The sequence below is a fragment of the Pelodiscus sinensis genome, chromosome 17 (assembly GCF_049634645.1).
Source record: "Pelodiscus sinensis isolate JC-2024 chromosome 17, ASM4963464v1, whole genome shotgun sequence".
Lineage (NCBI taxonomy): Eukaryota > Metazoa > Chordata > Testudines > Trionychidae > Pelodiscus > Pelodiscus sinensis.
The window spans coordinates 2,457,835-2,485,722 of NC_134727.1; the positions used below are offsets into that span (position 1 = coordinate 2,457,835).

Below are 27,888 nucleotides of genomic sequence, written 5' to 3' on the forward strand. Positions count from 1 at the left end.
GTGAAGTCAGTGGAGAAAGGCGTAGGAGGGATTTACATCGTGTCATCATATTTTCTGTCTTATTAACTTTCTCTTTCCTAGTGGTTCCTAACATGGTGTGAGGTTTTGTGACTGTGCTACGCACGGAACAGATGTTTTCTTCAGAGAACTATCCACAGGGACCCTTTTCAGCAGTACTGTTGCCTATGGAGTTATTTCCTATTTTGTAGCTGGGCAGTTACTATTTCCTAAATGAAGCATTTTACTGATTATCTGAACTTCTTTATACATCATCCTCTGCCTTGCTTATTTCAGGGTGTCTGGGGTTGGGGCTTTTAACCCTAGGCAGCAGCATGCTGTGTTCCAACTATAGATGGACTATAATAGGTCCTATAGGTACATAGCTAGAAAATGTTCCACCTAGGTGGTGTGTGCAAGAGATGAAAAAAAAAAAACCTCCTTGAGGGTATGTTTACACTACGCAACTATTTCGGGATACCAGAAGTATCCAGAAATAGCTACACTGTTCCTTAAAGAGCCACCTGTTATTTTGAAATATTTTTTTAAATAACGGGCGTGCTATTCCGGCATCCCGGTAATAAGGGATGTCTTAAAATAGTGCTTTATTTCAAAATTTGGCGCCATGTAGACGTGCCAAATTTCAAAATAACCTATTTCGAAATATAGGTTTGTGTAGCGCAAATTGCATATCTTATTTCAAGTTTATGGTGCAATGTAAACACACCCTGAGATATATGAAGCAGTTTGTCTGGAGGCAAGAGAAGAGAACTATAATAGCAGAGTGGATTGATTTAAATCACATTTAAAATAATGAATTAAATCTGCAACCAGAGAGCCTTGATCTGAACTAATCAAATTTAATCTTATTTTGCATTTGTGATTTTTTTTCTTCTAAAGAAAGATTGGTTCTCATTTTCTGGTAACCATTAAAACAAGTTGATTTGTAACTAAACATAACTTTTACACTAAATTTGGTGGTAGTGTGTGCTAACCAGAAGGCCACATTGTACCTAAGTACATTTATTTAAGCGGCTATATAGCATAACTTACATTTATCCAGATTCCTAATATTTACATTTTTATATTATGTTGGAAATAGTCAATGACATATTTTGTACTTAGTAGATGATGATTTATGTCACACACTGTTGGAAATTGGAATTCCATTAAAAAGTCACAAATAACATTTTAAAATTGTTTTAGCTCAAGAAAATAAATGAGACAGTTTATTAAAACAGTTTGCATTTAAAATCGATTTTATTAAACAAAGGGCACATTCTCTTTAGTGAACTAAACTGATTATTTCTGATCATCATGGTCTTCAAGATTTTAGAACTAGTAGAACTCATCCTTTGGCACTTCATTTTTATTCGTAGACTAGAAGTGGAAAACAAGCATTCCTACTTCCAATTGATTTTTCCCTGTTTAATGAACTACAACTTGGACTGAACTAGCTGAATAAACCAAAATAGGAAACTATAAATATTTACATTAAATAAAAAGAGCAATATTCAAACTGTTTGTTCGCTGCCAAAGTGCTAAAGCAAGTCGATTCACTGAATTGGCACCCACCCTACAAAGTCTGGTGTGTGCAGCTTCACCAGTTGACTTCTGCCAATTCAGTGAACCGACTTGCGTTAGCGCTTTGGCAGCAAACACGTACAGTCTGAATATTGCTCTTTTTATTTAATTTAAATGATTTTGAGAGGATGTGGCAAGTTTAGGCCTTCATGTGGGTTGTTATTTACACTTTAAATAGGTTTGTTTTAAAAATGAAAGTCTATTTAATCAAAATTTTAAAATCCAATTAAAATAAAAAAAATTTTGTATCTTAAAAAAACTTTAAAAAAAGGAAGTCAGGAGAGCTGGGGTCTATTTCCAACTCTGTCATTGGACTGTTGTGACCATCTCCAGGCTTAAGTTTCCTCATCTAATAAGGCACTTTAATATGACTGGAAAAGAGCATCCTTAGACGGGTACATTTATTGTTGGGGTTTGCTGTGGGTTCAAGACGATGGATGCTGTGATGCTGGCAGGTGCTTTTGGGGCGCAGGAGAAAATGAATCAGACAACGGAGCTTCAAGAGATCACTTGAGAAATTCCTCTTGAAGCTTGACAAAAGCCATGTGCAGGTTTGCTCTGACTTGCAGCTGCGAGGCATTGAAACAAGATGCCTCTTTCTGTGGAAAAGCTCAGGAAAGACAAGTGCAAAGTGCTTCATTTAGGAACCATTAACTGCCCAGCTACAAAATGGGAATGAGGCAGTACAGTAGTGCTGCTGAGAAGGGTCATTGTGGACAGTCCTCTGAAAAAAGCATCAGTTCAATGTTCCGCTCAGCCAAAAAACTCACAAACTTAGGAGCCATTAGGAAAAGGGCTGTTAATAGCACAGGCAGCCAGGTTATGTAGGTAAAGGACTATTTGTAATCCCTTCTCTGAAGAAGCCATAATGCCATAAAATGGACTGACCTTGTGAGTGTGCCGTATTGTTGTTACAAGTGAAGTGTCTGTCGTGGGTGCTTGTGTCACACTACAATCCAGGAGTGTGGTTTCCCGGCTGTGGAGCCGGTGTGACTGAATAGCGGCGTATCCATAGTGACGCAGGTAGCAGTGATGGAGGAATGGCTGAGCTGGGCCAAATACAAATGCACGTGAAAACCATGGTGCATCGGCCTAGCTGCTCCTCTGGGGCCGCTACCCATGCGACCAAACCTTCGCTGCTATTTATCCTTGCGCTAGCCTATTTCAGCATCCGCGACTATGTTCGCATGGTCCATGTTGTATGGATAGCGGCCTCCGGGCTCCAGTTCATCACATAGCCCTAGCCGGTGTGGCACGTGCTTGTGGCACCCTGTGTTGTCACTCTGGGGGGCCCTCAAAGCCCTTTCGCCAACAAGATGAGGCCATTACAGATTAGGCCATTTTAAAGAAGATCTAAATGTTGGGATATGCCCAGAGCAATAAACATGCAGGCATGGAAGGCCTCCAAAATCCGAAATCTCCCCCCATCTACCGCCAGCCTTGTGCAGGTCTGCTCTGACTCACGTGGCTTTATTTAGGAGGTTCAGACACATTCACGGTTCTTCAAATAGCAACCCCCTCGCATTAAGGGTCAGCTCGGACATTGAAGCGCGACCCTTTTGACAGTGACAGCCTTTGCCTGAGAAGATGGGAAATATCCACATAGAACCCCATGCTTCGCTATGTCCGTCTGCTTTCGTTGTCCCTTCATGGACTTCGGTGAGTTAATCCAGAATTACACCAAGAGGATAACTTGGTCCAGCGACCTCGCTGTATTTTGTCTCTGATGGAAGGTTGGGCAAACTAGTGCAAAGCAGCCTCGGATTCTGTGTTTTATCAGAAAGTGCATTAGGCATAGACAGAGCGAATGATTTGTATACACTCTCAAACCTGCTGAATTCATCTGTCAAACCTAATGTCTAAATATTGAGAGAGTGAAGTGTCTGTACGCTATGAACCCAGCGTTCAATGCACACGGTGAAAAGCAGGGCTTAACCAGCACGGTTCTCCTGCTCTGATAAACTGTAGCTGTCGTTCATAAAAAAACCCTACAATTTGTAGCCCACGCTGCATTAATTTGGAGACGGCAGCTATGGTATCGCTGTGACCTCCTAAGCGGTAATTTGGTTGGCAGCACGTTGAAAATCAGTGGTCACAGGGTTACATCGTATCTGATGGATGAGTGGTGAAGGGTGAGTGGCATCATTCAGCCTTGCTTTCTGGGCGCGGGGAGCCAATCATGGGGATGCTCGCACCATCTGTACGGGTGTGTGAAAGGTTTTTCTTGAGCAGAGTCCCTTAAGGGTTGTGCATGTGACCTCCACGGTCTTACGCTCCTCCTCTTACGTGCCTGGAGAGCGAGGTGACCCCATCTGCCAGCCAGTTCCAACAGAATGTCAGAACTTCTCAGCATGCCTCTGAGCTAGCCCCAGTGCAGGACGGATGGGCAGCTTACCATCATAGTTGGCAGGCGCTTTCTTTGATGCGTGTGTGTTATTGCCTGCTGGCAAACAGAAAACAAAACTAGGCAGCGGTGGAGACGGGCTTTTCAAGCTGTTACGTCTTGGTCACCCTCGGCAGGGATTAAAACTCATCTGTTGTGTGGAGGACTAATTCTGTTGGAAGATGGACGTGATGTGCCCATACTGATTCAGGGAGGCCCATATAATGGCTAAGTGTGATGCCCTTGAGAAATGCACATCAAGGTCCAGAATGACCTCAACATTCTCCTCCAGGATAAGTCCATGACAACAGCTTCTGACAAAGAGATTCTGAAAGAACAAGGAACCCTCCCTCTGTGTTCCTCGAATACACCAGAGAGGAGGGGAATCACCCAGTCTTAAGGGTTCAAAGAGCTCTCCCAGATCTGAGGGGACCTTGTATCGGCACGCTCAGGTCATTTGGGGAAAGGATGTCTTCAGTTCCTTGCTTGTAGCTTAGTGTTTAGAATGACCATCTCCGGCAAAACTGGTGTCGTATAACTACATGCAATGGGACAGAATCAAAGACTTCCAAGGTAAATTCCCAGCAGAGTTAGAAGAATCGACTTCCATCTGCTCCGGAGGAATGCTGATTGCAAAAATGTCAGCAAGTGGCACTGAACTCAGACAATGTGACCTGTGGGAACTGTCCCCATGAGAAGAGACTCTTGACTTATTGCATTGGGCTTGCTTAGTGAGGTCCAGACTACACTCCGGGCCTCCCTTTCAGTGGGCAAGATCTCTTCTGTGCGAAGACAGGTGACACGTTGCATGTGTTAGAGGACGCCAGGCCACATGAAGGTTGTTTGGTCTCCATGCCCTGGAGGTCAGAAGAAAGCAGTATAGACCTCAAGCTTTTACCAAACAGGGTTCTCAACCGGCCACTTCGAAATGTTTCTTCCATCAGAGACCTTTAGATCAAGGTACATGGAGATCAAGATTCCAGAGGAGGAAATTCTTTGATCCATCTAATATTTTGGCACCATCTGCTCATCCTGAAAAGAATCACTTTTGATGCGGCGGTTGAGGATACATATACAATCGACTGGAATTTATTTCCCTCCCTTTTTTTTAAGAGGAAGGTCATCCAGAGGGGCAATATTATACAGTCCATAGATTCCTGAACACAAGCAATCTGTCCTGGGGAACTCCATGTCAGCCCCTTTTTATCAAGAAGCCGTGTTGCAGTGGGAAGGTTGCAATACTAAACACAGCAAACACTGGAGTCTCCATCTGCTGGGACAGGCCAATTCTGTGCTTCATCTGGACCCTGCATCTCTGGACTTGGCAGTGTGGAAGATTCTGGGTTAATGCCCAACTAAGGGGAATGTTTATTGTCGGTATAAACAGTCGTCTTGCAGAATAGAAAACATTCTTCTAGAAAAACAGAGTTGGCAAAATGAAAGAGAATTTCAGCTGGGGTGATGACAAGTGGATGTGTTCCTACCTGTTCTCCTATTCCACTCTTTCTGGAATACCTTTGAAATGGCTTAATTTGTCTTTAAGTTCTATTTAGCAGCACTTTTGGCACATCACCCACCCATTACAGGTTTTTCTGTCATTTCCCATCAAACAGTTGTCAGATTCCTAAAAAGGTTTGAATCTCATGTTTCCCCCGGCTAGAAACATATCTCCCCCGTGGGACTTTGAATGTAGTACTTTTGGCTCGAACACTCCCTCTTCCCCCCCCCCCCCCCGCACACCGTTTTCCATACTCAGAGTCAGATTAAGACTTCATCCTAAATTCTTACCAAAGTGCCGCTGGGACGTTCATATTAACCAGTCTGTTGAGTGACCACTTTTCTTCCTAGGCCTCGTGTATCAGACATGCAGAGTATGACATTTTGATCTCAAAGGGGAACAGCCCTCTTATGCCACCCAAATAGCATGAGAGCATTTCAGAAGAGCCTTAGGTTGTTCGTAGCTCATGGCAGCCCTCTCTCGACTAACAGACTGTCGTGGGCTGGATTAGAGCAGCCTATGGGTCTGAAAACTGAACCATCCTTTGGACATCTTGGCTCACTTTCCCTTCAGGAGCTGGCTGCAGCAGGGTAATTAGTAGGAACATGCAGGGCGGCTACGTGGTCACCAGCTCATGCATTTACTAGGCATTACTCATTGGAAGCTTCCTCCAGGGTGAATGCTCAAACTGGAGGAGCAACCAGTCTGTCTGCTAGTCTTGGTTCAGACAAACCCTGTAGCTCCCTCCTCCAAAGAGGTGAACAGCTTGACCCTCAGCATGGGTGGGACCCAAAGAACGAGTGCTTGCGTGCCTTACTCTGTGATTCTTGGAGGTGTTCTGTGCGTGTGGAGCCCATGACCCGCCCTTCATCCTCACAGTTCGGCGTCTGCTCATTGAGGCTGTGGGCGGTGAAGGATGTGGCTGGCCGTTGGGGGTGTCCCATTCTTTATGCTCTCGGGAGGATGGATTGCATCTAGGGGTGGGTTCCCCACCCCCTGAACATCTCACACGATCAGTTACTGTACGTTAAGTGACCGTTCTTTTCTCTGCACAATTGTTAGCTCCTTTTCCAAGCGTGCAGTGTGTGCAAGGGAAAACGGGCGGGGGGGAGGAAGGGTGTGCGATACTTATGTCAATGTGAGAGCAAGGAAACAATGCACATTTCCATTTCGGGGCCAAACTAAAAATTCTGGAAAAAGAATTGATTGGTCTTTAAGCAAAAGCGAATATTTTTGTTTTTTCTCAAGGAAATTAAACATTTTAAAAAATTGTCCGTTCGAAGTGACATTTCATTCTCAGGTGCTTTAAAATGATGGTTTCCAAACGGTCCGTTTCAATATTTTTCAAAATGGGACACTGACGTTATTGAAATGTTTTCATTTTTGTGCTGCTGAAACTGTTTGCTGAGTTTGAGCCACATTTAGTAATAGTTTCAGTGCCCCCCAAAATATATATTTGCCAAAAAAGTCACCTCTCTCTGTCACCCAGTTTTATTACTTTAGAGCAGCGATGTCTTTTCATTACTCTCTTCTGTTACTCCTGAATGTAGCGTACTTGGATTCCTAGATTATTCAATAACTAGAGCGCTCGGCGTAGGTATCCAGAATTCCAGCTGGGCAGGAAAGGGTTTCCTAACTCACAAACACTTTTGATAGTTTAAAAATGACCATTCCCAATTGGGATGAAACGCTGAAGTCTCAAAACATTTCATGAACCAAAACTCAGGTCAATTATAATGTGGGGTTTTTTTTCAAGGTTTTTTCCTTATAACCTTGTCATTCTCACCATTTATTTGAAAAATTCCTGATCCGCTTTAGCCACAATACTCAATTTGTTACATAATATTTTTTTTAATTAAACCCTGAATGTGTATTTTTGATGATGTTCTTATTGATGTGGTGAATAATAGCAAATAATCTGGTCTGTTAGCACTTGCCAAATCTCCGTGCTACTACATCCCTATTCCCCCTGTGTTCCTTGGAGGATCCTGGGGGCCGACAGGGGAGAGCTGCGTGTGTGGCTTAGAATCTGATGTCTCATTGCTGTGAGTCGGCGCAGAAGGGTGTTTTGTGTCGGTTCCGCCTGCGTCCATTCAGAGCTCCTCTGTTGGCTGGGGAAGGTGTCGTTAATACTGATTCTTCACATTTGCCTTTCACCGCTTTTTTCCCCGTCGTCGGCATCACGACTCCCTGCAGCATTTTGGCACCCAATTCATGTGTGAATGGTGTTGCTGTACCAACAGCGGGCTGGGACGTGGGGGTGCTAAGAGCCACTGAACCGAACTGTAAACCCTGTTTATCAGGGGTGGGGAACCTCAGGCCCGGGGGCCGGATAGGGCCCCCAAGTCTCAGGGTCCCCCCCCAGCATTGGGGAGCCCTCACTGGTGCGCCAGCCTCCCCACTGCCCCACCACAGGGCTAGAGCACACAAAATCTACTAAGCTGGGGCCCCCCAGGCTCTGGTGTGTGTGGGGAATGTGGGGAGCGTTGCTCTCCTCCGTTGGGCGGGGGCATGTCAGTGAGGGTTTGGGTTTTTTTTTGCTTCTCACTTGTGTGCAGCCCCCGACTGATTTTTCTGAGTCAGCAGCCCCCAGCCAAAAAAAGGTTCCCCACCCCTGCTATAATAGAAACCACTTTACGCTGTGGGGGGGGGGGGGGAGGGAATACTTCAGCATCCCCCACCCCTTCTTCCAGCACCTCTGTGTGCAAACCTCCTCTTAGCCACCTGTTTTAATAAAAACAATATACTAGAATGGAAGCTTCCTGCTACCTGAATTGCACCTCCCCCTTCTCTTCCACAAATGGTTCCCTCCAGTAATCAGACTCCCAGCTGTGTGACACTTCCCGCATCTTGCAAGGCATGTGGGATAAATAGAGTTGTCCCGAATAAGGGCTTGATCCTGTGAAGTGAACCAAGGGGGTCGGAGGTGCTGCGCCCCGGGGGGGTGGGGGGGGAGGAGAAGGCCTGGAAGTTGGACTGTGCTGGACGGCCCAGCAGAGGGGGCGGTTCTGGAATTGCCTTTCTGGGTTGTCTGGTGTCATCGTGAGGCATTCAAACAGATGTAGCAAGGGAATGTAAGCAGGAAACGCTCCCGGCAAAACACACCCTCATTTCTGCACTGTGGACACGGTGCTGTTCTCCGTGCAATTAGCGACAGACCTCCCTTTGACTTCAGAGGCTTTATATGACCACCCATCAGATGGCCCACGGTGACGGGAGATAGAAATACACACGAGCCTAATCTAGCATAAACAACGAGAACTTCTGTAGCACTTAATAGACTAAGAGATTTATCGGAGCATAAGCTTTCGTGGGCAGTTTTCCCTCACTGGGGTCAGGAAGGTTAGCATCATCGTGCTGTTTTTCTGACAGGTGAGGAAGTGGGCTTTTGCCCACGAAAGCTTATGCTCCAATAAATCTGTTAGTCTATAAGGTGCCACAGACTTCCCATTGTTTTTGAGATTCAGACTAACTTGGCTACCCCTCTGATACTTGCCTAATCTAGTGTGTTTGCTTGTAAATCTGAGACTTATTCTCGCAGGTTATTTTAGGGGAGAAATGCAATCCTCACTGAAGGAGGAGGTATCCGACCAGCCTAAATTCCTCATACATTTTCAGTTGGCTGAATTATTCCTCACACTGACAGCTCAACTAACTGTTCTGTACTCTGGTGTGTGCAGCTGCACCAAGGCTGCATTTCACTCCAGAAGTGGCTGCATTTCGGAGATAGATGAAGTGAGGTCAGTGAATAATCCCATATGAATCTCTATTTATGGAAAGTAGTTTGGGATCCTTTTAAAACACAATAAAAAAAAAAACTGAACAAGGCAGTGGTAGAAAAACTACCTGAGTGTGCATTTTCCAGGCAAAAATCACTCCCCTAAAAGATCTGCTTTCTAGGTGCGCCATATGTGAGTTTTAACCAGCGACAGAAGATTGATTTTATTTCTGTTTCATTTTGTTTAAAGAGCAGTGTCTATGTAAAATCCGATTAAAATCACATGCAGTCCAAGCTAGAGCCCGTTCTGTAGTGGAGTATCCCAATTCTCCATATCTGTTGTGCCTCCCTTAATGCGATGTATATAAGTTCTACCTTCTTATATTGAGTGATTTATGTGCTTTCTGCAGTAAGGGGATATAGAGTCTTGCTCCATTATTCTTCCCCTCTCTCCCTTCCTCACCCTCTTTGTTTACTATGGGAAAACATACTCCAGAGCATGGGCTTTCCCTGCATGATTTGCGAGGTCTGACTGTGCCAGAGTAGAGCCGGGGAGCTGCTTGCTAGCAGTTGACAAATGCCCCAGTGCTGAAGTTGGGTGGCCTTGTTCTGGCTGAACGTGTTCCTCTGGAACGTGCCTTTGGCTGGGCACTTGGGCAGGTACCAGGGTGTTGGCAGCATGCTGCTCAGAGCGGACTCGGCTGCTCTTGCTTTCAGCTTAAAGGAGCTGTTGGAGTTCTCCCATTCGCGGTGCGGGGGGTGGCAGCTTTCTTCGGAGTCGGAGGGGAACCAGTGTCCCTTTGGTGGGCCACGGCTGCGGCTCTCAAAGTGCGGCGGCTCCCCAGCCTCGTCTTCCCCCGCGAGGTTGGAGCACCAGCTTGCAGGGGAAGGAAGCAACTCCCTCCCCCCCCCCCCCCCGGCTGGGGCAACGGCAGCACAGGAAATGGCTCGTCTGCAGACTTCCCTGCGGCTCCCATTGGCTGGAATCACAGCCAATGGGAGCAGTAGGGGGCAGTGCCTGGGAGTGGTGGGAAGTACAGAGCCAGGAAAGCATCTCCCATTCCCCTTATGCCCAGACCTTGCACCCCCATCGCCCTCATGCACTTCCCCTCCCGCCAAGACCCGGCAGCCCCATCCTTCTCCTGCACCCACCTTCCTGTCCAGTCTCCCGCCCCGCTCCTGCACCCGCCTTCCTGCCCAGTCTCCCCGCCCGGCTCCTGCACCCGCCTTCCTGCCCAGTCTCCCCGCCCGGCTCCTGCACCCGCCTTCCTGCCCAGTCTCCCCGCCCGGCTCCTGCACCCGCCTTCCTGCCCAGACTCCCCGCCCCGCTCCTGCACCTGCCTTCCTGCCCAGTCTCCCCGCCCGGCTCCTGCACCTGCCTTCCTGCCCAGTCTCCCCGCCCGGCTCCTGCACCCGCCTTCCTGCCCAGTCTCCCCGCCCGGCTCCTGCACCCACCTTCCTGCCCAGTCTCCCTGCCCGGCTCCTGCACCCGCCTTCCTGCCCAGTCTCCCCACCCCGGTCCTGCACCCGCCTTCCTGCCCAGACCCTCCGCCCTCAGTCCCCTCCGGCACCCTACCTCCCATCCTGGCCTTGCACCCCCTCCTCCTGCACTCATTTTGTCATCATGGGTGGTTGGTTGGTGGTCCATGGAAAGGCCCAACAGTTTGAGACCCACAGGGCTAAGGGGTGCTGTGCTGCTGGATAATCTCTCTCCTAGACGTGACATGGACTGTGCAGAGTGGTGACTTTAGAAATTCCACAGTGATTTGGACACACAATTCTCATTAATTTTAATAGGAACTGGGCATCAAATCCCCCACAGCAGCTTTGGAAATCTGTCCTGCTCACTAATGATCCCATGATGTTTTTTCAAGAGCAGGGTTAACCCCAGAGTGGTAGCTGAACGTGATTCTGCTTCTCTTAGGACCAGTCCTTCTTTTAATGTATGTTTCATAGTTGTTGCTCTTTCTTCTAATCGGCTTGGCTCTGCTATGAACTGTTACAGCATCGCCGTGCTCCACGCTAGGGTCAACTGCATCTCTCCCATTAGTGACGTGCTTCCTCTATCGTTTGTAAAAAAAAACAACAACAACCCACCAAAGCAAATAAAAATGCTTTGGGATGAAAGGAGCTGCTTGCTGGAAACCACAGAAGTTATTGTGATTAAGAAGTTGAAGGAAGCCAACTCAAAAAGCCCTTCTGAGATGCGCAGTGTGGAGATAGCCGTGCGGAGAGCGTACCCCGCGCCTGCTGTGTCACGGCTCAGCACAGCTGACAATGGAATGGTTGTGTTGCCTAAGCACACAGCAAACAGTGGGTGTTAAAATACACCACTTCATTATACAGGTTGAACCTTTTTAATCCGGCGCCCTTGGGAACTGACCAGCGCTGTACCAGAGAATTTGCCAGGAAATCAATATTGTCTAGCACAGTGGTCCCCACATTTTAGGGCTGCCGGGCGCCCGGAGGTGGGGCCGCTGTCGTGCCGTGCATCCGGGGGCGGGGCTACACATGCAGCAGGGCCACCCACGCACCCGGGGCCAGCACCGCACGTGTGCCGCGCGCCCGGGGCAGGGGCCAGCCCAGATGATTCGGCGGACACACATAAATGCCTCGACGGGTGCCATGGCGCCCGTGGGCACTGTGTTGGGGACCACTGGTCTGGCACAATCACCAACACTTCCACGGCTTGCTGGGCTCTGAGAAGACATTCAGGGGTAAACTGGAGCTAAATCACAGCAGAGCACTCGGAGCCAGGAGGGGGGGCTGTAAGCAAACTTTATGGGACCCCGGGAAACTTGGCCACACTCATGCTAAGTGGACATGCGGCTAACTCAAATCCTGCCGGACCAGAGAGTGCATCACTAGAGAGGTTCAGCCTGTATATAACAGAAAGTAAAATGTGAGGGTAACAGTCTGGGTCACGACTGGCTGAGGCAATGTGTGATCTGATCCGCTTCCTGAGCATAGAGACGCCACGCGACGACAAATCCGCCAGCAGGTCCTCGTAGAAGTGAGAGTTGCTGAACAAACCGTTTCGGTTGCTCTTACACCAGGCTTACGTGTGTGAAATTGTCCAGCATATGCGAGGGGCTCCCCGAAATGGCAGGACTTGCCGGTCAATGGGAGTCCACTCTTCCTGACAGTGCTAAGTTGGCTCACCTCGTGTGCTCTGCGGGCGAAGTTGGGAAATCGGAGCAGAGAGTCTTTTGCCACCGGGTTGTCGTGGATGTTTGGCTGCGTGCGTGTTCTCTTGGTGTGTTGTGCTGCGGCGCCAGATCAGATCACCCATACAACAGGATTCATTCAAACTTCCCAAGGAGACCACAAGGCTTGGGGTAGTAAAGCACCTGGCCAGGTGTGTTGTGGATGCAACAGGATGTCTCGGCTCCAAGGTGGGGTCAGGTGTCCTAACACGTGTATGCCCGTGACAACAGACAGCTCACTCCGTGCCCACCGAGTTAAAGCAAGGGCGTCCCAGCGCTGACAGACTGAGACAGAGTCTGGGGCAGCAGTTTCCAGATCACCGTGTGTTTTCCCTGTTTGTTACCTCCCCTGGGCCTTTCCGCCTCATGTTCCCAGCAAAATGTCCCAGCTCGTCGCTCTTATCAAGCTATCTTACTGAGGGCTCGGCTGGGGCGGCCTGCTGGGATGTTTACACGTTCCGTGTGTTTCGGCAGTGCTCGCAGTACCCTTGCCGAGTTCATACACCAGACCTTGACTTGCGGGCAAACATCTGCTTTTGGGCCTAACTTTTGCTGACTTTGGCCTTGCACCAGGCCCAAGCTGCCGGCTGTCTCTTTCTACAACACAGACCACAGACTCACATCCAGCCTCTGGCTTTAGTTACCGCCTGATGGCTAGTTGGTGACCTGTTGAAAAAAGGCCTGGGGGTGAGGAGACAACATTTTTTCTTACTCTTCGTCTCTGGTTCCTGGCAGTTGAAAGAGATGTTTGCACAGAACTTGTTCCGCTTATAAGAAGCACATGGGATCTTTCCAGGGGGGATAAGGCAATATGCCACGTTTATTGAGAATAGAATGGTAAAGCAGTTAGCATATGTTTACAGAGAGACACACACGCAGACACACGCTGTCTCACCAATCAATGTTCTATTTACCAGTCCATGGTCCATGGCCAATCAGATTGATCACAGATGGAGGAGCAGGGGTCTATTGGTCCAGACTGGTGTTCCATTCTTGGCAGGACGTCCCCCCAAATTATGGCAAAGCAGCTCCTTTTTATAAAAGTTTTCCCTCACAGGGATCTGTAAGTTTTGCTTCTGTTGGGTGTTTGTTGTCTCTGGTTGTTTATCTTGCTCCTTCTCTTCTTTGCTCCGCCAAGCTGAGCTGGATTCGATCATGAATATCTTGTCCCAACAGATAAATGCTCCCCTCTTTCCTCGGTGGCCCAGGTTGCCAGTCTGCTCTCGTTTGATATGTAGTCATCTTTGGCACCTCCTAGTCTGTTGTCAGATCCTCCTCCTAGCATCTGGTTGACTTTCACACTTCTTTCCCACACGTTCCTCACTCTCACGCACAGAACAAGGGTTACAAGCAGAATTTCCAAAGAGCAGATCAGGCCATTCTTTCACTATATTATATTACAATATCTACTTCAGAACTAAAAACAAAATAACAACCAGAAGAATCTAAAACTATTTCTACTTCAAAATGGTTTGGCAGAGTATACAACCATGAAACATATTAAGACTTAATACTTAAGACTTAAATGCTTAGAATATTCTATCTCTATCTCTATCTCTATCTCTATCTCTATCTCTATCTCTATCTCTATCTCTATCTCTATCTCTATCTCTATCTCTATCTCTATCTCTATCTCTATCTCTATCTATCTCTCCCCACACACACCTGTATCTATCGATCTATCTAAAAATAGGAAATAGTAATTTTTCTGGTACAAACTGTCCCCCCACACTTTGTATGCAAGATGCACTGCTGTGATTGGAGCATGAAGACTGCCATTCAAACCTCAGAGGCTCCATGTAGGTCTAAAGCTCCGACAGCCAAGTCAGCTGACTCCCCCCCCCCCCCCCCGGTCAGGGAGCAGATGTATGGTGCGAAGGAAGTAACCCCGTACCTGCTTGTGTCCTTTGCAGTGACGACCACGCTCTCCTCCTGGTCGGGACACGCCAGGAAGTGCAACGAGACAGCCAAGTCCTACTGCGCCAACGGCGGGGTGTGCTACTACATCGAGGGGATCAACCAGCTGTCTTGCAAGTGAGTGAGGGGTGCGCTCGGCTGGGCGCAGAAGCAGCTCTCAGCGGAGGAAGGGGTGGGAGGAGAGACCTGGGCGGACGGAGGTTTCCTGGCGCTTGTCCCGACCAGCCTATGCAGGGTTAGCAAACAGGCGTTTCGTGGCGGCATTGCCTCGTCCCAAGGGCCAAATTCACAGCCATGGAGAACGCGTCCCAGTGTGTGAAATAAGCCTTTGCTGTGCAATCTAGCTATCGGGGGGAGAAAAAGGGGCAGAGCTGGGGCGCCCCATCCAGGGTCCTACCGTTTCCCTTGAACCGGCTGCTTGTTCCCAGGCTGGACGGGATAGGGCCTGCTTTTCCCCGACAGCCGCAGAGCTTCCTTCACCAGGAAGAGGGACCCCGTGGTGGGTTTCATCTGCCCCCTCCCCTCTAAGAGCAACTGTGCCAGGGAAGAGCAAGTCCTGTCCCTTCCCCAGCCTAGTGGGGAGCCCCGGATGGGCTCCCAGCAGCCGGAGGCAGATTAGAGCCATCTCCGGGAGCCTCTTGCAGCTGCAGGTAGCTCACAAAAGGGGGGGTGGCAATCCCGTGACTCCCACCCTCACAATCCCTTTTAGGTCGGGACCCCACACTCACAACACCGACATTTCAGATGTAGACTGCTGGGAACATGAAACTGACTAATTTGCAAATCCTATGGCCGTGAAATTGACCAGAATGGGCCGTGGATTGGGTAGGGCTCTATTTATCCCTAAGTACCATAGGTCAGTGGTTCTCAACTAGTGGTTCAGGGCCCGCTGGGGGGTGGGGAGGCTGTGAGCAGATTTCAGGGAGTCTGGCAAAATAAGCCAGAAGAGCCGGGCCAGCGTTGGACACACTGGGCCAGCGTCCTCCCCATTGAGAGAGGATGGAGCCTTCCCTTGGAGCATGCACATCTCAATTCTCAGCCCGAGGGGACCCTGACGAGTGACTCAGAGCCCCCTGCTTTCCTCCCTCCCTGGTGGGCCAAAGAACGGGGCAGCCTCCCAGCTGGCAGTTAGAACTCTTGTGCTTCCATGCTTGACTTCCTGAGGATCTTCTCGGGGCATCCGAGTGTTGTGTTTACTGTTTCCTTTTTATAGTAGGACCTACCGAAAGCTCAGGGAGACGTAGTGATTCATCAGTGAACCTGGAATGTCCTTCACAGGGTGGAGGGCAAGTAGTAATTGGCCGTGAGAGCCTTTCACCTCTAGATCACTGTTTCTAACCTAGACCAGGCCAGCGGTAACCCAAAGCTAAAGCCATCGGGCAGCTTCACATTGGCAGCCTATGTGACTCGTGGGTTGCCGGGCTCAGTCTAACAGGCAGCGTCAGACACCTGCACGGCAGAAATAACCAAGCCAGTTTGCAGTCGAAGCGGGCAGGCCTAGAGCAGGAAAGCATAAACCCCTCGAGTTGCCTCCGAGCTGAGGACAGCCTGTCAGGCCTGGAGTCGCAGGGTTGCTCTGCCATTGGGGACGCCGTATCAAGTTGGTGGGCGAATTCTGGGGAAAATGAAGCCTCCTTGTTTTTCCATCCCGCCTCGTCTACGTTGTAACATGTAGGAAAAATAGCAGTTGCTCAAATCCGTTCAGTCAGGGATAGGCCGACAAGTCTGGCTTCAAGCAAGTACTTGAACTGACTAAACGACAAACTATTTTGGAAGGTCAGCAAAGTTTGGCTGGGTTTTGATTGTGTTTATTTCCACCGTATTTTGCATGCTTTGGCTCTCCTTTGCTTGGCAGGGAGCACAAGCTACGGGCTGAAAATCAGCCAGTGAGCCTGGTTTCCCCATATTTATGACCCTGGAGTGAAAAGCTTGGATGGATACTTGAGCCAGCGAGCGTAAGTGGTTCCATGTGAACACAGTACCAGTAACCCTTGTATGTCATGGGCAGGCCTGTCCCTGGGGGGAAAGGAGGGGGAAGCAAAAGGGACAGTTGCTCCAGGGCTCCCAGCTGCGACAGCAGGCCCTTTAAATCGCCACCAGAGCACTGTGCTGCACGCTCCGCTTGGCTGTGGGGGGGGGGGGGGGGTGGTCCAGCACTGTGGTCCTGGCAGCACTGAGGGGTGGCTGCCCTGCCCTGCCCCTTCCACCTGAGGCTCCGCCCCTTTCGGAGAACGGAGATGGGCCCCACCACACCTTGCCTGGGGGCTGCAGAAGCAGTTAGTCCCACGATCAAGGGCTTGATTTTCAGAGCTGCTGAGTTCCTTCAGCTCCTGCTGACATCAGCTGGCATGGGGAGGGATCCACACCTCCTAACTGCAGCCCTTGGAGCCTGAGCGCTGTCTGGAGGAAATGCAGGAGAAGCTGTAGGGAGCCGTGCAAGGGCTGGTGCAGCACAACCCTCATTTTTATATGGAGATATACCTGTCTCATAGAGCCGGAAGGGACCTTAAGAGGTCGAGTCCAGTCCCCTGCCCTCATGGCAGGACCAAGCACCAACTCTGACAGATTTGCCCCGATCCCTAAATGGTCCCCTCCGGGATTGAGCTCACAACCCTGGCTTTAGCAGGCCATTGCTCAAACCACTGAGCTCTCCCTCCCCCTTGGATCAAGCTGGGAAGGCAGCAGAACAATCGCCTCTGGCTTGTCACAGGCCGTAGGGGTTGACCCCATACACAGTTCAGGGTCCAGATACACTTCAGACGTCGGGCAGTGGTGACGGCTTGGGCCTCCTCATCCCGAACAGTCAATAAGGTGATGACTGACGAGCACAGCAAGAACAAGAACTCCACGGGCTGGGTCTGTGCACAGTTTGCAGATAGAGGAGCTAAATTAGTTGGATAATTTATTTGCAATAAATAATTTGGCCAGCTGTAGAATTTAGTCTTTCCCTCTTCCAGCACATGGTTTGAGCTGAGCCAAAACACTAGCGCTGAATGCCCTCCCGCTTTGGGAAAGGGTCAATCCACATCTGGATTTGGCCATTCAGGCCCATTTCTATTTCCATATGGCGCGAAATGCCTCGTGAAACTCACTGCACGGTTCTCTGCATCTGCAGCTCACTTAGCTCCCCAGGCCAGATCCTTCACTGCTGTATATGGGCACAGCTGGGAAGCTGGCTCAAAAGCAATCAGCAGCTCTTATGGGTGAGCACGTTGTGGTGTTTCTGAAGTACTCCCGGACATGCCCATCAGAGAGAACCATCAGGCACCCGGGAGATCCCTTTAGAAGAGGGGAACAAGGATTTTTTTTCCCCTTTCCCATCACTGGTTCAGGAGCAGTGCAGAGCAAAGCATTACTGGTCCGGGACTGCTCTTGTCCTAGCTTAGTCATAAAAGCATACCCCTGGCAATTAATAGAGAGGGAGCCGTGTTAGTCTGATCTTGCTAAAACAAAAGGAAAAATTATGTAGCACTTCGAAGACTAACAAGATGGTTGGTTAGTCTTCAAAGTGCTACATCGTTTTTCCTTTTGTCCTTACAATTAAGACATTGACTACTCATGAGGATTTTTAAGAACTTTAATTCCATCCTGATTTTAGCAGCCAAAGCCTCATGCAGCCCTGGAAATAGACCCGAATATTTGATAGATGATCCTGTTGGGAAAGCTGCAGGTTTTTGTTTTCAGATGGTCAGAGGCCTTGGTTTGCACCTCTGATGAGTGGCTGCTAAGAACATGTTGGGATTGACAGGCGTGTGCATGCTTCGGTAGTGGGGGAGGTCAAGCACTGACCAGAAGTGATTTCTAAGGTCCAAACTATAACTGTCCGCCTGCCAGAGCGTGGTAAGAAAGCCCCATGCTAGTGGAACTCCAGTTCTATAGTGCGACCCCTTCATTTCTAGTCCTGGTGTCCTGAGAGACACGGGGCATGAAATCTGGTACCGGTCCCTTGGTCTGCCAGGAATTTGTAACCACTCCTTGGAGACTGACCGTGGCAAGTTTGGGTTTCGGGTCGTTTACAGCCCCTAGGGAATTGGAGGCAGCCTCTGGCTACCTCGTGACTAGTGTGACGTTTGAATGTGGACCTCAGAACCCTTGATCTTTTCTTGTGAAATGAGGGATTCTTAGCGGCGCAGAGAAGCTGACTTCCACTGCAGGCTGGCGGAAGGTGAGCCGAGGGAACAGATGCTTTCAGAAAGTGTGCTCTCAGGTCCGCTTGGGATCCGCGGCAGCAGTTTGGAAATGACAAGTTCAGAGACGAGCGTAGAAGGGGAAGGCGGGGTGGGGATGAGGAGAGGAATAAAAAGTTTGATCCGTACTCGGCCTTCCCACATTGCATGATGGGTCCTGTTCCTGTCCTCAGCCCCTCCCCATCTCCCCTGAAAGGGACTTGGCCATTGGTCCTTTCCTTGTGCAGCCTGTTAAAATACTTGGAATCCCCACAAACTGTTTCTGGCCAGGGCTGGGTAATGAAACGGCGGCAAGTCGCCAGGATTAGCCTCTGGCGGGCCCCTGCTGCTGTACTGACCTGCATCTCCGCAGGTACGGGCAATTGCCACTCCCATTGGCCAGGAATGGCGATCCGCGGCCAATGGGAGCGGTGGTCCCCTGTACCTGCAGCGGCGCAGGTAAATCCAGCTGTGTGAAGGCCCGGCGTTGGCTAACCCCGGCAGACCGGATCCAGCCCCCGAGCCGGTATTTGTCCATCCCTGGTTTGCAACGCTCAAAATGTAAAAATTAAAATACGGTTGAGAATTGCCTCCCATTAGAAAATACAAACCTGCAGGTGGGCCCAGCGGCGGGCTCTGGCGCGTTTCACGCCTGGATCGAATCGGTGTGGCTCGGGCCCGCCTCGTCGTAAACCACCCCAGGCGATGCAGCGAAACCGGGGCTGATAGAAACGTGCACAGTCCTCGCTTCCAGCCTGCCCTTTGTACCTCTTCCTCCCTGGCAATGAAGCCACTATTGGGATGCTCAGACCTTCTCCCAGGCCGTATTATTTTCCTTTAGCCGTGCGGAAAGCCGCCTGGTGTTATCAGTTTTTTCAGCGTTCCCCTTCTGAGATTCAGCAATTAGGAAAACTGACGGGGGAACATTCCGCTCGTCCGCCATGGGCTTTTATCTCCTCAGCCAACTTACCGGAACGTATTTAATTATACAGAGTGGTCCACACAGACAGGGGATTCTTTCTGTGGATGTTATCGCGGTGCTCTGGAGCAAGAGAGCCAGTCGGCCTCTGAAAAGAATACCTCTCCTGACGTGGCTTCATGCCTGAGATGGTGCAGATATTTCCCAATGAAAGAGGGGGCAGCCCATGGTTGAGACTGAACTTTTATAGCGGGGTCATCAGCAAATTGCTCCTTCCAGCCACCAAAAACCCAGGGAGGAAACTGCAGTGAAAGCGTTGCCTGGAGCTACGTGCCAGTACAGTTCAGCATTGGAAAAATAATCCCGCTGGAGGGGTGACTGGAAATACATTTCTAATCTGCGGCGGATTGCTCCAGCCATGCTTGAGTGTGTGCCGAGGTTTTGCATAATTTAGGCTTTAATGTCAAAACACCCTGCACATTTTGGTTGCTTATGCCCCAGGCAACGCTGCCATCCTGAATCTGCCAATGGCCCGCCTGAAGCTAACCCCTAGAGGGGCATGACTGGCGGATTCCAGCCTGTCCGCATCAAAACTAGAAGGGCTACACCACGTACATATGTAATTGACCAACTGCCTCTGACCCCGAGGGAGATGGGGAAGGGGAGGGGGAGAATAAGAAGTCCTTCCCCAGGCCATCCTGCTAGGAAAAGTCTTAGAAATGGGCCTCGTAGCTTCCGTTGAAATTACAAATAACGCTCCCCCTCCGTTCCAGAGCCTTTAAGAACACCTGCTGGCTGGCAGGCAAATCGCCAGCCTCAGCCTCGGGGGTGCCAGCTCACCAGGATTGCCCTGGCGCTCCAGGAATGAAAGATTGATCTTTAATGAAAGATTACGTCCCGTGTCGGAACCACCAGGCAAAGAGCCAGCCAGCCCTGCTTGAGGATCCCAGCACGTCAGCTGATCGCTGGGTCTGGTTGAGTTGTGCTTGACCGCGTATGCCCAGCCGTGGGGCTCTTCAGCCCCCGGCACAAGCTACAGGCGCCTTAGGGTTGCTCCAGTTGGTGTTGGCTATCAGACCCTTGCTCCAGTTTGGGATTGCCCGTGCACGTAGGGCACCCTCCCACCTCTCTTCCCCTGCAGTTTATTGGCATGCACCCTCTGCTGGGGGGTTGGAGAGTTGTGCCAAGCCGGGGTTCCCCCACAGTGGAGCAATCAGCTACCCAGTTAAGGCAGCTCATCAACCCTTCGACGTCTTCCATACAGCTGTGCACAGAGCCAGTTTTACAGTTTAGTGGCCAGACTGAAAGATGGAAAAACCAACAAACAGGTTTCCAGTTGACCTAACATGATATAAAAAAAAATATTTTGGGAACCAAACAAGTTGACTGAATTTCATGTCAGGTTGAATGAAATATTTGGATTTGCTTTGGAGGTATTTTTTTTACCTTTTAAAAGACTTTAAATCAAATTTAAGTAAAATTTTAAAAAAAGTTGTTTCTGGTGGAAAGTCTGTTTCTAAACAAAACATAGTGCCTCTTTTTTTTTTTTTTGGTCCAAAGGAATCCTGTGAATTTGATACAAACGCATAAAATGTTTTCACAAAATCTGCATTGTTTGGTGAGGAAATAATTTAGTCGAAAAATGTTTGCTCAGCTCTAATTATCAGCGGGGTAGAAGGCAGCTTTAATACAGGCCAGATCTAGTCCTCAGCTTCCAAATTACAAGCCACCAGACACCATCAATTGCTTTATAAATCAAAACCAAAATGATGAAAAATCATATCTGCAAGAAACCGCTTGCAAGATTTAATGGCCCCAATAAATGAACATTCTGTCCTTGTATTGGCCATGAGTACAGGAGTGTAGAAGACCCAGAAGGCTGGAAGATCACAGGCTGAAAATGAACAATTTCAGAGGCAGGGAAAGATTTTACTAAGAGACAAGCGTTTGCGATAAATAGTCACTTTGAATTAAAACTGCTCCAAATGGCCATCAATAATTTGCTAAACAAAGCAAACATTTTTTCATGTCTTCTGCGGCAGGTTGCTTCAGAATTTCGGATTCCCATCAATAGTGTCCTCACAAAACCGCACAAGATGGGAGGAAAAAAATCCACCCAAGTTTGTGAAATTTCAGACACGCCCGCCCCTTCCACAAAGTGCCGCCTTTGTGAGTCGAGCTGATAGTTTGCACCCAAGGTCTCCCAACGCTCAGAGCTGCCTCGCACAGTGTCTGCTGCTCCTTTTCCCAGTGTCAGGATCCATGCATGGCTTCCTCACACGGCAGGCACAAGAAATTGCAAAGTTGTGCACTGCTGGGAAAGTGACCCCAGCCGCCTTTAGTTTCTTTCCCAGCCTTCTGCGCCGTGTTCTGCTGCTGGTTCCCCCAAACAATTCCTACCATAGGGCTTCAGGAGAAGAAAGGGTTTGATTTATTTTGGATTTATTACTCTCGCTATCCCTGAGTGCCAGGCCAGATTTATAAAATTCACAATGGCACGGTTATAGCTGCAACTCCTCCCCTGCCCCAGGCATGCCAATTGTGGGGTAAACAGCTTGTCATTTGGTTTGCATTATGCTCCTATTTAAAAAGCTTCGGTCATCCAATTGCGGGGAGAAGGGGTGTCGCGGCCCTGCCAGGTGACTTAGCTGCCCTGTTCACACCAAAAGCCACAAGCAGTGAAACGGTGAAGGGAACAGGCTGCAGACAGTCAATAAGGGGATGGCTGACACTCCCGGCAAGAACATTGTCAGAATTCAGGGTCTGTTTGTGAACAATTTGCAAACAGATACAAGGGCTACAGTAGTTGGATAAGGTATTTGCAACGACTGATTTGGCCAGCTGTAGAATTCAGCCTCTCTCTGCCAGCGCAGGGGCCGGTCATGCTAGCTGCGGGGTTATGGTGTCCTAGGAACTCCAGCCGTGATTGGCTCCAGCCCCCAAGCTGAGGCCGGACAAGGAGGCCTAGAATGGGCCCCTGCCTCCGTGGGCACCCCCCACTCGGAACGAGACTGGTGCCCACCGGCTCACGTCACATAGGCCGCCAAACAGCCACTGGCCGCTAGCGCCTGTCCGACACCGTTGGCGTTATCTGGGCAGGGTAGGAACTGGCGAGCTAGAGGTGAAACTCCCCCTCCCTGTGCCAAATCCCTTAGCCAGTCCGTAGGCCGTGTCGGTTGCTGGCGCTGCGGGGCTGTGGTCACCCTGCCACCCCTCCCGCGACTCTCCTGTGGAACGTGGTGAGCAGCCACAGAGCCTGGACGTCTAGCTCGCTGCTGCTGCAGGCAGTGAGAGCCGAGCCGTTGTCAGTGGCGTTGAAGTGGGCCGGCTGTAGCTCCGCCGACTGTAGCGTGGGTGTCCCTGTCCCTGTGGCTCTGGATAAGGCCTTGGCGTTTGCTCTCTGCTTTCTCCTCTGCACGGCGGTTGCCTGCTCCGGCCTCTGTGGGACGGGCCAGGGGACAATGACAGAACAAGCCTCTTTTTGACCCTCTGCACACGGAGCAGCAGGCCTGATTTCTCCATCCGCTTCTTTCAACGGCGGGCGTCCTGCTGCTGCCTCTTCTCCATAGCCTCGGCCATCCATCCGCCTGCATTGCCATGCTTTTCTTAGCGGCGGGGGCATCCCAGCTGGGGAGGGATCTCAGCTCGCAGAACAGCGCAGAGACCCAAGGGCATGTGCCAGGCCTTAGCGCCTGGTGTCACCCGAGAGCGGGCACGCGGGACCGGTCTGCACAGGGAGCTGGTATAGATGGCACTAGGTGGATGGCAGATTTGCTCACCTCTCGGGAGCTGGGTTAGCTATGCCTGCGGGCACACCTCTCTCAGGCTCGCTGGGGCCGGGTCGGGGGCAAAGGGCGCAATTTCCTGGGGCCTGGGGTTCCCAGCTGCCACCTCCCTGGACCCTTTAAATCGTCACTGGAGTGCTGGGTGGCACGCTGCAGGTGGCTCTGAGGGCTGCCAGGTGTGGGTGTGAGGGGGGGGCTGCCCCACTCTTTCTGCCCAAGGCCCCACCCCTTCCAAGAGTGCGGACCCAGCCCCCCCGCTTTGCCCAGGGGCCCGGCGATCCTGTCAGCCCCCTTGCTCCCACAGTGCCGGTGTCTGTAGCATTTCATGTGTAGGCCAAGCCACCAAGAGCCCCTCGAAGCCCGTAGCAGCAATGGGCGGAGAGTGGGGGTGTCCGTGTGAGGCAGGGACCAGAGGGTCCCTTGAGCCGTGTGGCTGCGCCCAGGGCAGCGTACGCTCTGCGGGCAGCTGGAGTCCTGCTGCTGGGGGGGCGCAGAGCTGCTCTGTGGTGACCCTGCGGGGCTGGGTGCAGGTGGTGCCGAAGGGGGACGGGCAGAGGCAGGCCAGTGACGCCAGTTCCTACCAAACCGGCCCGGCACAGCGCAGGAACTGACGGTGGCTCCTGGTGCGCCACAGGACCGGGAGTGGGGCTATAGACCTTCGCTTGCGGCCGCCTGGGCCTGCCCCCTGGCTGCGGGGCTGGCGCTGGGCCTCGCTGGGCGCTGACCGGAAGGTTGGGAATGAGGGAGATTCCTGCTGTGGACAGACCCTGTCCCCCCGGCGGGCCAGGCAGGAGCGATGGAGCGGGACGGGGCGCCCAGTTCTGAGGGGGATGGGGGCGCCCAGTTCTGAGGGAGATGGGGCTGCCCAGTTCTGAGGGGGACGGGCCGCCCAGTTCTGAGAGGGACGGGGCCGCCCAGTTCTGAGGGGGACGGGGCCGCCCAGTTCTGAGAGGGACGGGGCCGCCCAGTTCTGAGGGGGACGGGGCCGCCCAGTTCTGAGGGGGACGGGGGAGCCCAGTTCTGAGGGGGATGGGGGCGCCCAGTTCTGAGGGGGACGGGGGAGCCCAGTTCTGAGGGGGACGGGGGCGCCCAGTTCTGAGGGGGACGGGGCCGCCCAGTTCTGAGGGGGATGGGGGAGCCCAGTTCTGAGGGGGACGGGGCCGCCCAGTTCTGAGGGGGACGGGGGCGCCCAGTTCTGAGGGGGACGGGGGCGCCCAGTTCTGAGGGGGACGGGGCCGCCCAGTTCTGAGGGGGACGGGGGAGCCCAGTTCTGAGGGGGACGGGGCACCCAGTTCTGAGGGGGACGGGGGCGCCCAGTTCTGAGGGGGACGGGGGAGCCCAGTTCTGAGGGGGACGGGGCCGCCCAGTTCTGAGGGGGACGGGGGAGCCCAGTTCTGAGGGGGACGGGGCGCGCCCAGTTCTGAGGGGGACGGGGGTGCCCAGTTCTGAGGGGGACGGGGCGCCCAGTTCTGAGGGGGACGGGGCCGCCCAGTTCTGAGGGGGACGGGGCCGCCCAGTTCTGAGGGGGACGGGGCTGCCAGCAAAGGCTCCGCAGGGCGGGCCCAGCTGACGGGCGGTGACGGGCACACAGCAGTGGTAGCCGATGGCGCGCCAGCAAGGACCCAGCCCCAGAGACCTCCGCCGTGGTGGCCCAATCCCTGCCCGTGCTGTAGAAAAACACCGTCTCGAGTTCCCCCGACCCTTGGCGATTGGTCCAAGGGCGAATTAGCCTCCCTGGAACCAGGTACGCTGCACTGTGGAATCTCCATCCCTGGAGATAGGGAAGAGCAGGTCAGACAGACACCTGGCAGGGAGGATCTAGATGGTGCTTGGTCCTGCCGGGAGGGCAGGGGCTGGACGCGATGAGCTCTCAGGGTCTCTTCCAGCCCTAGTGCTCCAGGAGTCTGTGATTTCCAGTCAGCTCGGCGGGCCCGTAGCCCCAATGGTGTGGCAATCCGTGCTGTAACCCGGGAGAACAATAGCAAAGAACGATACCCCTCTTCGGCTGTGTCTACACTGGAGCGATCTTGCGCCAGAGATATGCAAATGAGGCAATATTCCGAGCCTCATTTGCATATCTAATGAGCCACCATTTTTGCAGAAGAGGCTCTTGCGCCAGAAGGAGCTGTCTACACGGCCCCTTCTGGTGCAAGAAAGCCCCTCTTGTGCAATGCCGCTACGCTGATTATTTTCAGGAATAACGGCATTGTGCAAGAGGGGTTTTCTTGCGCAAGAAGGGGCCATGCAGACAGCTCCTTCTGGAGCAAGAGCCTCTGCCGCAAAATGGCGGCTCATTAGATATGCAAATGAGGCTCGGTGATATTCCACGCTTAGCCTCATTTGCATATCTCTGGCGCAATATCGCACCAGTGTAGGCATAGCCCTCCTGAATGTAGTGCGGCAGGGACTCCGGGAACAAAAGCAGCCCTGGCTGGAGACGGTGCCCGATGATATCCCCGTGTCAGGCGCCGCGTTAGAGTGAGCTAATGAGTGCAGAAGGCGTGTGGCCGGTCTCAGGCAGCTCCCACCAGTCGCTGCCCAGCTGTGGGGCAGCATTGAGGATGGGGAAAAGGGCAGGACGCTAGAGGCTTCGGGATCAAGCAACCGAGCATTGGCAGTCACCAAACTTGCTCCGATTCATGTTTTTCTCTCCTGCTGCATAAAAGCTGGTGTTTCCCCAGCCACGCTTCCATAGCATTGACAAACCAAAGCCCCCTTTTGGGCAGTGTTAGGGACCCACTGATCTAGACCTGTAGTAAGCAGGGAAGGTTAGCAGTGAGCTCCGGAGATCGTGGGTACAGGAGTGGTTATTGCATTCGGACTTCTCCGCGGGTCTCTTTTCACAGACACCAGGTATTTATTTTGTTGCTTAATTTCTCGCCATTTTCTTCCACAGGGGTTTATTCCCGCTCCTCTCATTGTTCAGTCTTGCCTGAGTGGGATGCAAATGCAAGGATGTTCTAGTTCTGGCCCGCTACCTGCAAATAAGCTTGGCAAACTTTGAGTGCTCCGGGGCGGTGCCTCTGTTATGACACAGTAAAACCTCCGAGTTGCAGACACCTAAAGGGAGCTTGGCTGTAACTCGGAAATGTGCCGCAGCTCTGCACAGGACGTTATGAACGTCAGCCGTGCGGGCATGGGGTCTGCAGGTGCAAGGGCGGGGGTGGGAGGGGAGGCTGTCACGGTTCCGGGAAGGCGGGGTTGGAGCTTCGGACCCTTGAGACCACTGGGGCTCCAGGCTTTTGCCCCACAGGGGCACCAGGGCTCAGGGTGTTAGATCTGGGGGGAGCGCTTGGTCTTGGGGCTTTTGCACTCCAGAAAGACGGTCTGAGATGGTGCATACTGCAGAGACAAGGATGACAGTTTCAGTCCCCTCAGTGACTTAGAAAGCTGGCTCCCTCTTTCGGACGTGACTTGGGAACTTAGGACCCTCACTGAAAGGAAATGGGATTTAGGAACTTCAGCACGGTGGGAGGGAATTGTGCTCTCAGATACACGGCATGCAGAGCTAGGGCTGGGACTGGATTATGAGCGAGCCCTCGAAGGGAAGGGACTAGAGGATTGGGGCCCCTGTACCTGACTGGAAGGAAGGACCAGTGAGAGCCCGCAGCGGGAGAGAGATGGGGAAATGGAGTAGAAAGGACCGAAAGAGTGGGCAGGCTCTTAGCTTGCTGAGACTTGTTTTTCCATCTCAGAAATCTTCCCATAATAGAAGTTACACGTATCGGTGCATTTCTGGAGAGACCTTCACCCAGGGGTGCTGGAATCCTAGAATAGACTCACAGAACACTAGGGCTGGAAGGGACCTCGGGAGGTCATCGAGTCCAGTCCCCTGCCCTCACGGCAGGACCCAGCACTGTCTAGATGATCCCTGCCAGGTGTCTGTCCAACCTGCTCTTAAATATCTCCAGGGATGGAGATTCCACAACCCCCCTAGGCAATTTATTCCAGTGTTTAACCACCCTGACAGGAAGTGTTTCCTAATGTCCAACCTAACCCTCCCTTGCTACAATTTAAGCCCATTGCTTCTTGTCCTGTCATCAGAGGTTGAGGAGAACAATTTTTCTCCCTCCTCCTTGTAACACCCTTTTTATGTACTTGAAAACCACTATCATGTCCCCTCTCAGTCTTCTCCTTTCTAAACTAAACAAGCCCAGTTCTTTCAGTCTTCCCTCACAGCTCATGTTCTCTAGACCTTTCATCATTTGTGTTGCTCTTCTCTGGACCTTCTCCAATTTCTCCACATCTTTCTTGAAATGTGGTGCCCAGAACTGGACACAATACTCCAGTTGAAGCCTAATCAGCGCAGAGCAGAGCGGAAGAATGACTTCTCGTGTATTGCTCCCAACACGCCTGTTAATGCAGCCCAGAATCACGTTTGCTTTTCTTGCAACAGTGTCACTCATATTTAGTTTGTGGTCCACTATGACCCCTAGATCCCTTTCTGCCGTGCTCCTTCCTAGACAGTCGCTTCACATTCTGTGTGTGTGAAACTGATTGTTCCTTCCTAAATGGAGCACTTTGCATTTGTCCTTATTAAACTTCATCCTGTTTTCCTCAGACCATTTCTCCAGCTTGTGCAGATCATTTTGAATTTTGACCCTGTCCTCCAAAGCAGTTACAACCCCTCCCAGCTTGGTATCATCTGCAAACTTAATAACTGTATTCTCTATGCCCTCATGTAACTTGTTGATGAAGATATTGAACAGAATCAG

At 51.4% G+C, this 27,888-nt stretch overlaps 1 protein-coding gene across 5 annotated transcripts in view; it reads left to right on the forward strand.

The window, feature by feature from the left end:
• NRG2 (neuregulin 2) overlaps window positions 1–27,888 on the forward strand; it is a 199,531-nt gene that overhangs the window by 119,589 nt on the left and 52,054 nt on the right. For all 5 annotated transcript variants that reach the window (XM_075900098.1, XM_075900096.1, XM_075900097.1 and 2 more), the window contains one exon: window positions 14,300–14,420. In XM_075900098.1, the coding sequence (XP_075756213.1) occupies window positions 14,300–14,420 (121 nt within the window). The remainder of the gene's footprint in view (window positions 1–14,299; window positions 14,421–27,888) is intronic.